Raw genomic sequence first — 14,498 nt, 5'->3', positions numbered from 1 at the left:
ACACTTTTAAAGCCCCAGATTGAAAGGCACTAAAGTCTGAGTTTTACTATCCATCTCCACACTCCCCCTCCCTTTTTTCAATCTTGACACATGCACACACACAAATACAGCAAAGATACTGTTGTTACACACTTCAGCAGCTACGATACACAGCTTTCCATTCATGTGTTAGTTGGGTTTTCTAGAGGTAACACCACTTATGTCTGCGATCAGGTGCACTACACAATGCACGTGAAGCAACAGTTAATTTAATACACTTAACATCTGTAGAGAAATAAAGCCAACATAAATTACTTTGTGTACATGGCAGAGTTTCAGTTTCCTGCAGATGAGTGAATGCGTCTTAAATATTCTCAAGATTAAATACACCATATTGCTGTTTTTATTTTTAAATACATAACTTTTAACTTAGAGTTCAGCTAAATTATGTATAAATCACAAGACAACATTACATGAATTTTCTTCTTGTCTGCAAAATAAATTTACAAAATGCTTCTTTTTTAAATAATGTTGATAGTACATTCAAATAATAGCATAATAGTTCCTCAGCATAATTTCTGTGGTTTTAAATAGCTTGGGGTTTAGTGGTTGCTTGCAAGTTACAGTCTATTGTGTTAGCTTTCAAAGAAAACGATGAACCCTTTTTAGTTTAAAATACAGAAGAATAAAACAAAACGTTTTAATGCCAGGCTAGTGCCATTGTCGTATTTCTGATGCCGTCTGTCCACCAGAAAGAAAAAAATATGTAGTCTTAGAGCTGCACCAGAGCTTAGCATGTGTTGTTACGAAGACCCTTTTGATTGTTTGCTACTTGGTTTTCCACGAAAGCAAAGCAGATACGGAAATGCACTTTTGGACAACTTCACCACAGCCCAGTGAGTCGCAAATATAAATAATGAGACTTCTGTCGTTGAATCATTTAGTTTTAAAGCAATAGCTCAAATTTTCTGAAATGAAGTTTTGTGGAAAAGGTATGAACAGTCTATATATCGCCGGTTGTAGATAATTTTTGAATGAACAGCTTCACTTTTAAGAACATAATTAATAATGGTTCATACATATATTATTTTTTATTTTATTTTATCGCTGTCAGTTTAGTGTTATGTGCTTATTCCAACAGAAATGTTCTGAAATTACAACAGGAAGTGCTACAGCCAACTGCTGCTGCTACTGCTGTTTGCTATGCATACAGCCACAGAATAAATAACAGTGTTTAATAGTAGACAGAAATTAGGACTTGGCCAGTTCTCTCCTTTCAGCATATGTTTAAAGCTGTTCTTTTTAATAACAAAGCAACGTCACTTGTCTGCAATTCCTTTAATGTTTGTTCTGAATTTGGCACGGTTGACTTGTCAACAAGGGGCTGCTAAAATGATAAAGGCGGCTGCATTTTAATTTGCTCTTTCTTTGTGCCAGTTGCATTAACATTCAGGGGATGCCATTATATAACTACTAACTAGATGGTAAATGGACTGTACTTGTATAGAAACTTTCTATACAGCTAGTATACTCAAAGTGCTTTACAAAACTTCTGTGTCCTCATTGACCCATCAACACACATTCATACAGCACTCAACTACACCTCTGCAAAGCAGATCTGAGTAAATCATTCTATAGAGACTAATCATGACATTAAAGCACATCCATACACAGATAGGACATGGTAGTTGTGTCTTGGGACACTTTGACACGTGACTTCATATTGGTGGAATCAAACCCCCAACTCTCTCATCGAAAAACAACGGTTTTAAGCACTCAGCCACAGCTGCTTCAGTACGATGTGAGCTGTAAGCTTGTCATTTAGGTCAGAATTAAACTTGGATTCTTCAAACTGAGGTTGCTTCAAATGTTATCTACAACAGGTAGACAACATATTGATTGTTCACTTTTCCACAAAACCTTATTCATCAGATCTAAGCTACCTCTTTAAAGTATCGGTTTTTAATGTGAAAGCTAACAGGCTGTCAGTCAGTTATATAAATAGCTGCAGTGTTGCCAAATGTGGAGCAAAAATCCTGGCAGTTTGCTTCTGAAAGGCATGCCTGCATCCTCCTGTCTGTCGTCTTCTGTTCTGTTCTATGGTCAATTCCTTCAATTAACAGTTTTCTTTTCTTGTTTGACCTCTTGCTCCTGTTATTGATACATTAGCTGCTTTATTCTCTACACTCAACTTTCTGATGTTGCTTCTGTTTCAGGCTCTGCGCTTTATTTTTTTTGTTTGGTTTCTACAGTTTCTTCTTTACCCTTTTTTTCCTTTATCAACAATGGAGTGCCCCTTCTGTTAGAGATTTACAATCCTCTACCAGCAGCCACAGCTCTCCACCACCATGTCCTGATAATTCTTTAGTACGACTCGGTCCAGATGGTCTAGGTAGAGCAGGGCAATGGGGCTGAGGGAGGTGGGGACGCAGCAGGCCCGAGGCACCGCTCCATTCACAGAGTTCACCATTGTTTGAACCACGGCATGGCTGGAGGCGTTCATGTGGTCAGCCAAAGGATAGCGGCACTCCCCCAGGCAGAAGAAAGCATCATAGCCGCTAGGTGCGATGATCCACTTGTGCCAGCCCACATCATTGAAATCAACATATAAGGGATGACGGCGGCACCTGCCACGAGAAAGACGCTTCAGTTTTGCTGAGTTGCCACCATTTCTTTTCACCCTTCCACGGTCACTCCAGCTTATCCTCCTTTTGTCACTCCCCCAGCCCTGCATAAAATACCCCACCTTTTTGGCCTTCCCCCAGCCTGGGTCTATTTTTTGGCCCTTACTGCTGTTCTTGGCCCTTGCATTGGACCCTTTTCTTCCCCTCATCCGACGGTCATTATCAGATGTTCTTCTGCTGTGTTTGACTAAAGGCTCTCCACGACCATCGTGACTGTAAGTCACTAAGAGGGGTCTCTCCTGGGCCCAGCTGTGATCGTTCTGCTCCACAGACCTGCATACCCTCAGATGTCCCTTGTTGTGTTTCTCTGCTTCCTCCTCACCAGCAGCAGAGGAGAAACTCTGGTCAGGAAGTGAAGTGGTGCTGTTTTCAGGTCTGACATCCAGGATGAAGCCCAAGCTGCCAGTCCCAGTAAGGGTCCTGTGGAGGAGTTCTGCATTTATACTAAATGCCTCCCAAAAACCATTAGGTTTATGACTGTGGAGGCCACTGGCAAGTAATCTAGTCTCTAGCAGAGTGGGCTCAGGATCTTCATGATGCTTAGAGAGGTATAGGTTTAATCTGTGGGGCCCTGGGCCCAGGGAAGCTCTGTCACTGCGGAGGAGCCGAAGCTCAGCAGAGAGGACCGTCTCATCCTGAGGTATGGAGGAGATATTGAAAGAAATGTGCACTCTCGTACGATCGTTTGCTTTGCTACTGTCTCCAAGAGGCTCTAAAAAGAAGAAGAAGAAGAAGAAAAAAAAAAAAGACAGAATATTAATGAGGTTAAATTTTATTCTACTACAGTTATTGTTCAGTGGTTAAAAAAAATTGAATGACGTCAGTGAAACACAGATTATAAAAAAACAGTTTCATAAAATTAAAACACTACTTAAAAAAATGTTGACATACAATTTTTCTAGTTTGGATGTTTCACTTTCACTATAAAGAAGATAAGGTAACAGTTATCACCATCAAATTGTTAACAACTTTTGCAAGCAGAAAATGTAGTATCAGAGGATCTTTAAAATATGAATCAATCCCACAAAAAGTTCACAATAACAGAGATTGAATAAGGCCATTTAAACTCAACCTCAAATAAAACAATTTTTTCCCACTATGCCTGTATTTTCTTAGCTAAAAAAATATTTTAAAAGTGTGAGGCAGACTTCCCGAGGCTCCCAAATGTTTAAGAGGTTTAGTCGATGGGGAAGGAAATAAAGGAATATATTATTAATATTAATCTCTTCCTTGAATCACCACATTATCATGGTGGAGGAATTTGTGCACCTGAATGATCCTAGGAGCTATGATGTCTAGGGCAATTGTGATTGCTCTAGGTAGTGTCTCCTAAGGCAGATTGGTTCTAGGTGACAGGCCAGACAAAGAGTGATTCAAAACACTTGTAGGGACTAAGAAAATCAAGGAGCTCGATGTCCCTTACTTGTACATGGGTTACCAAGGCCCACTCTGGAGCCAGGCCTGGCTGAAAGCCTCATTGATGAGCACCTAGTGAATGGATCTCTACCCTGCAGGAAGGGCCATATGAGTTGGGTGCATGACTTCATGGGCAGTAGCCAAAGGTGGAGGCCTTGGCACTCTGATCCTGTCTTACCAAAGCTGGGTCTTGGGATATGGAACAAAACCCCTCTGGCAAGGAAGGAACCTAAACTTGTGTGTGAGGTTGAGAGGTACCAACTAGATATAGTTGGGCATGCCTCTATGCACAGGATGGGCTCTGGAACCAATCTACTTGAGAGGGGCTGGACCCTATTCCACTCTGGAGTAACCCATGGTGACAGGCACTGAGCTGGTGTGGATCTACTCTTTGTCCCCTGACTTGGTGCCTGTGTGTTGGAGTTTTCCAAGGTAGATGAGAGGATAGTTTCCCTGTGCCTTCGGGTGGGGAAATGGGCTCTGATGGTTCTTTACACCTATGTGCCAAATGGCAGTGCAGAGTATCCAGCCTTCTTGGCAACCTTATCAGGGGTGCTGGAAGTTGCTCCAGCTGGGGACTCCTTTATTCTGCTAGGGGACTTCAATGCCCACATTGGTAATGACAGTGTGACCTAGAGGGGCATGATTGGGAAGAACAACCTCTCTGATCTAAACTCAAGTGATAATTTGTTGTTGAACTTCTGTGCTAGTTATGGTTTATCCATCATGAACACTATGTTGAAACATAACAGTGTCCATAAGTGCTCTTGGTATCAGGAAACCTGAAGTTGTAGATAAATGATTGACTTTGTAGTCGTGTCAAATCATATGTGGACGTTTGTTTTGGACACTAGGGTGACGAGAGGAGCTGAACTGTTAACTGTTCACCACCTGGTAGTGAGTTGAATCACACGGTTGGGGAAGATGCCAGACAGATCTAGTAGACCCAAACATGCAGTGAGGGTAAGTTGGGAATGTCTAGCAGAAGAACCTGTCAGAAAGATCCTCAACTTACACCTCCGGGAGAATTTTAACTGCATCCCAGTTGAGGTGGGGGACATTGAGTCCGAGTGGGCCATGTTCCATGCCTCGCTTGTTAGGTGGCTGTGTTGAACTGTGACTACAAGGTTGTTGGTGCTTTCGATGGTGGCTATCTTTGAACTCGGTGGCGGACAACTTGGGTTAGGGAGGCTGTCAAGCTGAAAGTGGCAGCTGAGGAGTACTAGAGTGTCAAGCGGGTCCCAGCCTTGGCTGTTGCTGTGACAAAAGCTTGGTTGTGGGAGGAGTGTAGTGAGGCCATGGATAGAGATTCTTGATTGGCTATGAGGAGGTTCTGGCAAAGCATCAGGAGATGAGGAGGGAAAAGCAGTACTTTACTAACACTGTGTTCAGTGAAGGTGGGGTGCAGTTGACCTCAAACAGTGATGGTGTCAGTAGGTGGAAGGAATACTTCTCGGATCTTCTCAATCCCACCGGCATGTCTTCCATGGAGGAATCTGAGTCAGCGGACTTCAGGGTTGGTCTGTCCATAACAGTGGCTGAGGTTGCTGAGGTAGTTAAAAAGCTCCATGGTGGCAGGGCTCCAGGGATGAATGAGATCCTCCCTAATTCCCTTAAAGCTCTGAATGTTGTGCAAGTGTCTTGGTTGATACGCCTCTGCAGCATTGCATGGCCATCAAGGGTGCCACTGGATTGGCAGACAATGGTGGTGGTTTCCCTCTTAAAAACAGGGGACTGGAGGGTGTGCTACAATTTTAGGGACATCACTCTCCTTAACCTCCCTGGAAAGACCAAGGGATACTGGTGTAGCAAGTTCGATCGTTGGTCAAACCTCAGATCTAGAAGGATCAATGTGAGTTTCATCCTGGCTGTGGAACACTGGACCAGCTCTTTACACTCACTAGGGTCCTTGAGGGCCATTGGAGTTTGCCTATCCAGTCTACATGTGTTTTGTGGAATTGGAGAAGGGGTTTGACTGTGTTCCACGAGGTACACTGTGGGGGGTGCTCCACAAGTGTGGGATTGGGGACCTGTTGCCATGGGCTGTTTGGTCCCTATGCAAGCGGCACTAGAGTTCAGCTTACATTGCTGGCAATAAGTCAGACCCTTCAGGGTGGGAGTTGGACTCTGCTAAGGCTGCCCACTGTCACAGATTCTGTTCATAACTTTGATGGACATAATTTTTGTTGTAGCCAGGGGCCCAAGGGAGTCCAGTTATTTGGCCTCAGGATTCCATCTCTGCTATTGGCGGATGATGTGGTCCTGTTAGTTTCATTGTGTCATGATCTTCAGCTCACACTGGAGGGGTTCACAGCTGATTTATAAAGCAGCTGGGATGAGAAACAGCACCTCCAAATCTGAGGCCATGGTCCTCAGTTGGAAAAGGGTGGATTGTTCTCTTTGGGTCAAGAGTGAGGTTCTTCCTCAAATGGGAGTTCAAGTATCTTGGAGTTTTGTTTATGAGTGAGGGAAGAATGGAGCGTAAGATTGTCAGACAGATTGGTGCAACATCTGCAGGATTATGGACTCTGTGCCAGTCTGTTGTGGGGAAGAGGGAACTGAGCTGTGAGACAAAGCTCTCTGTTTACCAGTCGGTCTACGTACCTACTCTCACCTAAGGCCACAAACTCTAGCTAGTGACTGAAAGAACACGATTGTGGATACAGGCAGTTAAAATGAGTTTCCTTTCCAGCGTAGCTGGATTCTCCCTTAAAGACAGGATAAGAAGTTTTGTTATCTGGGAGAGACTCAGAGTAGAAATGCTGCTCTTCCTCATCGAGAGGAGCCAGTTGAGATGATTTGGGAATGTGGTAAGGATACCCCCTGGATGCTTCCCTAGGAAGGTGCTCCAGGCATGTCTGACTGGAAGGAGACCCCAGTGAAGACCCAGGAAATGCTGGTGTCATGTTTCTTGGCTGACTTGGGAATGCCTAGGAATTTTCTCAGAAATGCTGGAAAAGGTGGCTGTGAAAAGAGATGTCTGGGTCTCCTTGCTTAAGCTGCTGCCCCCACAACCCAACTCAGGAACAAGTGGAAGATAATGGATGGATGGATAGATGGATGGATTCACATGATTTGCCAAAGAACATGAACTGCTAATGTGAATTAAATTAAATTAATGTATGTTACAGTTTTCACATGTTTACTGTCACACAACTTCTCCATCAGCAGAAGTTTGCAGCAATTCTCCTCAACATCTGTTACTAGAGTCCTTCCATATAAATGTGTGAGGAGCAACTTGAAGCATCTGTAAATATTTTACCATTGTGGTGAAAGCTGCGCACAGTGTTGGCCTGCTCGATGTGCCTCCTGGGGAAACTGAACGAAGGGTCTTCCACCAGATGGTACTGCTGCTGTTGAAAACGGTAAAGATCCAGGAGGTACTGTGGCACTGGTACTCCGGGCCGCGGATCAGGCTGGGACTGCAGGCCCAGTCGACTCAGGAGGAGGTTCTGGATGGTCTGAGCCAGACTGGGATCAGGGAGTGTGGATGTGAGGGGCGAGGATGAAGGTGTAGGAGACGCCCTGCCATGAGTAGTCTCACTGGTGTCTCCACCCTGGCGACCAGATGAGGCTTGAGGTAGCAGCAAGACCATGAGGAGCAGGAGATTAGCAGGGAGCATGGTGGACCTGGAGGGAAGAAGAGAGAAAAAAAGACAATGAGCAAAAAAACAGAGGAAACCTACACACAAACTTCAAATTCCTTGAAGGAATGAATATTGTATACAGTAGTGAATTGGTTTGATTTTAAAAGTTAATCAACTGTAGATGCACAGTTAAAAAAAAACTTAAATCCTGAGTGTTTACATTAACATTTGACCAGAACAAGTTAATGTCTTGACTTTAAGCAAAGATATGACACAATGTGTTGAGCTAATGTATATGTTGAAGACACTGTTTAGTTACAACCCCAAATTTTAGCTTAATGTAAAATTGTCTGAGACAGAGCCATTTTTTACTTTTCTAAGATCAGTTTGAATTGGGTTAACTTCCAAAGTTATTCTGTTGTAGCTGTGCATCCACTGATAACTTGCTGAGAGTTTCATTCATGCTCTTCCAGTGATTCCAAAGGTATTTTGCTAAACGGACAAGAGTTAACATCGATAGTTAATGGTAAAGTTTTAAACAGATCTCGCACGATGGGTTTGTACTCGGCGTATAAGATGGGGACGACTCTCAACTACTATCACATACAATTTTAGCTCAGTGTCAGAAAACTGATTGAGTTATAACCATGTTTTGTTTTTATTAGATTGCTTAGCTATGACAGCCATCTTGCTTCAGGCTGACTACAAAAGTTAATCAGTTGTAGGCATACATCCAGTGATTTTTCTTTTACAAACCCATGCACGCACACACAAAAATGGTTGGTTATGCAAATGTTTCTAAAATAGCATTTGCATTAGCAGCTAGAAAAACTGTGAAATGCTTCTAAAGAGGCAAAAATCCACCTCAGTCTTGGTCACTTCCGTACTAGCCATTAGCTTGTTAATCCTGTCAGAATTTAACATTGTTTCTCCAAACTGAAGATGATCAAAGAGCAATCTACAACAGGTAAGACATTAACTACTTATAACCTTTCTACAGAACTCCACTCTTCAAATAATCTGAATTATTCCTTTACAATATATTTTTTGGACAGTTTATGTTAAATACAGAAAAAAATAATTCAAATGACATGACGACACAAAATAAAGTATTTGTTGAGAAATCTGCAGAAAACATAGACCTTGTACAAGATGCTTCACTTCTCTGTATATCATGCTGGTGTCTTTTCCTTCCTGGACACACCAGTTTCTCATTAGTCCTTAGGCTTCATGTGACATATGTTCAAGAAATTTACTGTCGACTTATCCGCACAAAGTTGTTTGCTTGTTACTCCTTGCCACATTTGTTTTTACTTGGTTAATTTATGGTGAAGCTCAGACCCGTATGACCCATATATCTCACTGGACACCTCAGCAGAAGTTATTAAGCAGCTTCCATCTGCACTTTAATCATGTTTATGTGTGAAAGAGCGAGGAGTTCTGGATATCCAAGCTTGTATTATTGTGATGTGTTATGGAGTTGTAACTACCTGCCAAAATGACAGATTACCACCTTCCCCTCCCCTCTTTTCCTTTTACAATCTCCAGAGAATTTAGCTATTAAAACATTCAGAAGCTTTCCAAAACTTTGACAGCACAAAGAAGTGAAGAAGACATTTTTCAGCCATTAATGGTCACAATTCAGCATTTAAGTTTGATTGATTGTGCTTTGGGTTTACTCCTAAATGAGCCAAACTTAGACTTACAGTTTAGTTTTGTGTTTATAGGTTAATTTAGTGTGCGTTAAGGTCACATCTGTCATTTCTTTAAAGAAAATCAGCTGAGCAGTTTAAGTAAAGACCTCCGAAAGATCAAATTTTCAGTTATGTTAGAGCCATTCTTAAAAGAATTACATGAACCAGTGGATGGATTGGAATGAAACTCACAGAAAGCAAGTATTAGATTTACACCTACAACTCTTTATCTTTAGGCGTAAAACCCAATTCAAGATGGCTGCCACAACTAATCTAACTATAGTATAGTAATTTCATTTTAAATTAATCTAAATATTTTTACAGATATTTAGTTAAAGTTTTGTTCGGACATAATGGGAGTCCTCCTCATCACAAACTTTAAGCATGACAAGATCTTTGTTTAAAACTTTGGCACGCAAAGAGGTCATCAACGTGCATTCCTTCAAGGGTTGCATTTTGTCTTGTTTTTAGAATCATAAAAAAGGAAAACACTACATGCAAAAGAGCAGTTTTCAAAATTAATTGCTTAAATTTAGATTTTCTAAAAGAAAAAATGCAAATGTTTGAACTTTTTTTATTGTTTACACTCTCAAGCCAATAAATGTCTACTGTGGGTCACTCAACATCGAAGATAATTTGCACTTTTTGAATTTCATTGTGTAATATCTTCTGTTTGTATTTCTATTTGATAGGGGTGCACCGATTGCAGTTTTCTGGCCAATCACCGATTTCTAAAAAGTCTGACCTGCCGATTCCGATTTTGTTTAATAAGCGACACTGTCAGGTGTTCTAAGGTCACAATGCACCTTCAATTTTCTAGTCTTATTTTATTGAAAAAAAAAAACAACAACCCTTGAACAATATCCTAGAAACAATACAAACTTGTTTTAACTGGCCATGAGGTAGTGCTCTGAAATATAAAAGAAGTTCAGACAATTGTTGTTAAAACAAACAAACAAAAAATCAGTAATATCGGGTTCTCATGCAAGTATTGGCCGATTTTTGATTTCCCAAAAGTAAGGAAATCAGGGCCAATAAATCGTCCGGACGATTTATTGGTGCACCCCTACATTGCTCTAAAGCCAAACTTGTTTTTTCTGGGAGAATGTAGGCCCTTTGTCTGACTCGTATCGAGGGGTCAACCTTTGTGTCATTTTGGACAGCGGGAACTCCACAACGGGGTCACACAATTACCAACATGACCTGGCATTGCATCTTTGAAGAGACTGTGTTAATAACTGAGAGGATAATTACAAGCCTGCTAATGGCTCTCCTGACCTGCAGAGGTCGAGGCGAGGTGCTAAAATGTCAGCAAAAACATTTAAAACTTGGTGACCAGACCAAAAAAAAATGCAAATGAACAAAATAGAGGATAATTGCAATTATAGTATCCAAAGTTTGTCCCTTAATTTTGATTTAAAGGTGATTTTTTTTTAGGCATGTTAGGGTCATTATAATCGTTATAATCTCTTTCCATTCATGAGTGTTCACGTATCTCTCTTTTTCTCACCTCTATCTCTTTATCTCACCTCTGTAAGGGACAGAGAATCAATTAGGGCCTCCGCAGCATGATAACAGCAGCGTTTATGGCTGAGTTAACGTATAATGACGCTGTAATGACTGCTAATCTCACCACACTGTCAGAAACAGAGCCAAAAGGAGGTCACAGGTGTGAAGGCGTGCATATTTTTATGCATGTTCATACGGTTCAAAGGGCAGGCCTGCTGAGAAAATAAGCCACCTCCAACCGTGGGATTGTTTTTGGTTATCCATTAAACTCGCTCAGCTCCACCCAAGGCTGTTTCACCTGAGGCAGCTCAGCAGAGGACAATTACAGATTAGACGCTGCTGGACGGCCCCTCCCATATACCGTGGAGGCTCGTAAAGCTGATTAAGGACAACAACACCACCTCTCTCCTGTACTTTCCTCACCTGCAGAACCACCCAGGTGACTCTGAGGTGCAAAGGTTAAGTTGTCACTCAGGAAGGTGGGTCAGAGCCTGTGTGAGGCAGAGAAACACGAAAAGAAAGAAGAGGCTGTTTGAACACTTTTCCTCTCCTCATGTTGTGACGGGGTTTCATTTGATTTAAACTGAGCCAAGAGGTCCAGACCTATAAGTTAGCAGCTTTGTGAGGATGCCATCCAGTCTAACTCAAGTTCACTTACTGTCATATATCACTTTGAAATCTTTCCTGTCCAGCGTGATTATGGGCTGAACTTGGAGCCATGCAATGTTTGGGAGGATAATCTCCATAATAAAGAGAGCCAGATAAGACGAGACAGAGGTATGAAGGTTTGCAGTTAATCAGTTGTGTTTGTGCATCTTTTCCTCATGAACACACAGGCTTTCAGATGTGTTAGATGAGGCCTGACCTGCTTAGCAGACGGCATGGTGACCCTGGCGTGCAGCAGACCAGTGTTGTTGCTGGCCCTGGCCCGTGTCTTTCTGAACCAGCTGATTAAAACCTCTGGCCTCTAACGTCCGTCTCGCTTTTTATCTGTTTATTTCAAACCCGGCTACTTTTCCCCTTCCTCCTTCCTCTTTGCATTCCTTGAACTTTGTCCTGTTGATTCATCCTTTGTGTTGTCATATAGAGCTGACTGCACACTCTTTGGCTCTTCGCTTAGGTGAACTTCAGTTGTTTTTCCTCTTCATTATTCTCCCAGTCTGTCAGTTGTTTTTGTGCTTTTCAGCATCACGTCTCCACTACTCTATCATTTGCTCCTTTTCCTTTTTTCACATTAATGTTGCCCCCGAACCACCCGTCTCACATTCTGAAAATGAATGGTGTTTTTACGGAAGAGTGCGGCAGACTGTTGCCGGGCCGCGGGGGCCAGCATGTCACTGCAGCCAGCTGATTTATCCACCACCGCTGTCTTCATGTTACGCCCGGTCCCTCAACTTTCCCTTCCTGTTGTTCTTCCCGTGTTTCTTTTCCCAAATTCTTTCTTTCACGCTCCCTCATTCTCCCCCTACACTCTTTCTCGAGAGCTCTCGTTTCTCAGCGCAGCCATCCTGTTCTTTCTGAACTGGACATGAGCACCAAACATGCCGCGGAGTCCATTTATGCTTTCTGAGGAACCACTCGGTGATGTCACAAGTTAAAATGTGATACACACGACACAAATCCATGTCTGTGAGGAGGTCAAGAACTGTTTGCTGTCATCGCTGTTTGCTTTTCCACAGCAACCTTAAAATGTATGTTAGCCTCTGTGCTATTGGGTAAAAATAACCAGAAATGTATGAGGGCGTAACTAGTTTTAACACAAAACTTTGGCCTCTGGATAAAATATATGGTTAATATGTAAATACTTGATTTCATTTAGCATAACAGGTCAAAATTTAAACACACTTTTTCACTTGTGTTTTATAATTACAATTTTTAATTTGTTGCAGCAGAACTGATTGGTGAAGCAATTCAGACACATAGACTGTAGGAAATGGATTAAATCTATGCAAACAGCCCAGAAAAGTGAGTATAAATATCTTAAATTATGTATAATTTTGACTGAGTGGACACATGTCAGCACAGATATTCAGGAGTTGATCGGACCTGGAGAATCTCTTCTCTGACTAACTGATCAGGTAACACTTCTACACCCCCCTCCCCTCCACACACTGCTTTAATGGTTGGTGTCTTCTCTGGGAATTACAAGAGCTGAAAGGTTTTCAATATTTTCTTTTGAGCCGGGGATGCCCGGAGGTCTCCGAAAGCGCTGCGGTTTAGAGGACGAGGCCCCCGCTGAGGCGTAACACCTCACCAGCATCAGTGGAAACACTGACATGTCTAACCCACAACTGTTGAAACCTCAGAGGCTGCTCCCGCTCAGCCTCTGAACAATGTGAAATACAGAACTACAACACGCCGCTGCTTTTTACATTAAACCTCGTGTGTTAATACTGAGGGCCAATGCTGTGCAAAGCTGTGCTCTTTGAACTCACAATAGCCACATTATTCTCAGACGGTTTGCCTAAAAAATTAGATTTGGACTGAGCGGAAAAAAAAAGAAAAAGAAAAAGAAATTGCAAGCAGTGTCTGCATGTGCATGAGAGTGTGTGTGTTTTTCCCCAGAGGGGACCCAATGGTTTCAGCAGCAGAGTTCCTGTGGCCTGCAGCCTGACAGATGTGTGTGAGAGAGAGAGGAGTTTGTACTCACATCCAGGTGTTGTGGGATGTATGCAGAGTCCATGATTTATCCTTGAGCTCCAGTGTTACGATCCCTTGCCTCGTTCTCTTGCTCCTTTGGACAGAATGGACAAAGTGGACTATTTACGCCTTTCTGTCTCTGTTTTACCCTCAGAGCATGTTTCTCTTATGTCTTCCATGTGTCTCTATAGGCATCGCAGCTTGATCCATGTTTCTCTTCCCTCTCTCTGCTCCTTCGCTCACCTTCTGTCACTGTCAGATAAGCAAAACCCTAAAAAGCATCATGCCTTCCCCCTGTGCTTGCCTGACCTCTGTCTGTAAGCACCACTCTTTTGTTAGCCCCCTATACCTCCACCTCTGGGTGTTTGGAAGAAGCTGTGACAAGAAAACATGTGTGTCTGTACTGTATCACCGGCAACAACTCCCTCTTGTTCCTAAACCTCCTCACTGTGTCTCTCTCCTTTCCTCTCCACTCTGTTCCTCCCTTTTGTATCTCCTCCCCCTTCCCTCTCTCTCTTTTTCTACCTCCCTCTCGAACACACACACCTCCACACACTCATACATTTTTTCTCTTATAGTCCGTACACAGTTGGTAAACTATATTCAGCTCTAATTGACTTTCTGGAGACTCAGATTCTCTGAAACTGTCGTAAAGACTGGCCCCTCTGCAGGCTAATAAAAACTCAAATCTGCACATTCTCAACAAAACTAATCACAGCTTCAACCTGCACACAATCTGGTCAAGATAACCCTGGAGGTCAGCATGCACAAGCAGTTTGATTGTTTTCTGGATTTCCTCCTTCAACAAACTCACCTGCTGAGTTTCATTTGACTTTTCAGCCAACGTGCTTGCAGACAGTCCCTCTGTCATTATAAATACTCTGAGAGTCACTCACAGAATCCAGGTATGAATGGATGACTCATGAGAGCCGCCGTGAAGTCATCAAAAAATGAGATTTGTGATTGGATGGAAGTAAATGTTAAAGTGG

General features: G+C 42.5%; 1 protein-coding gene across 1 annotated transcript; it reads right to left on the bottom strand.

The window, feature by feature from the left end:
* Positions 1-2,115: 2,115 nt before the first annotated feature.
* bmp16 (bone morphogenetic protein 16) lies at positions 2,116-13,598 on the bottom strand. The gene is made up of 3 exons (XM_037678186.1): positions 13,520-13,598; positions 7,342-7,709; positions 2,116-3,375 (listed from the first exon to the last, which is right to left on the bottom strand). Coding segments are annotated over exons 1-3 (1,446 nt in total). The 5' UTR covers positions 13,522-13,598; the 3' UTR covers positions 2,116-2,299.
* Between the last annotated feature and the right edge of the window lie 900 nt (positions 13,599-14,498).

This window comes from Nematolebias whitei, chromosome 6, assembly GCF_014905685.2.
Source record: "Nematolebias whitei isolate Nwh7 chromosome 6, NemWhi1, whole genome shotgun sequence".
Classification (NCBI taxonomy): domain Eukaryota; kingdom Metazoa; phylum Chordata; class Actinopteri; order Cyprinodontiformes; family Rivulidae; genus Nematolebias; species Nematolebias whitei.
The sequence above is the reverse complement of the archived record's forward strand: the minus strand, read 5'-3'. Positions and strand labels throughout refer to the sequence as shown.

Coding starts and splice junctions, on each gene's coding strand:
- bmp16 (XM_037678186.1), bottom strand. Junction 3,376..7,341: donor GCGCAGCTTTCACCACAATG/GTAAAATATTTA, acceptor TCTTCTTTTTAG/AGCCTCTTGGAGACAGTAGC.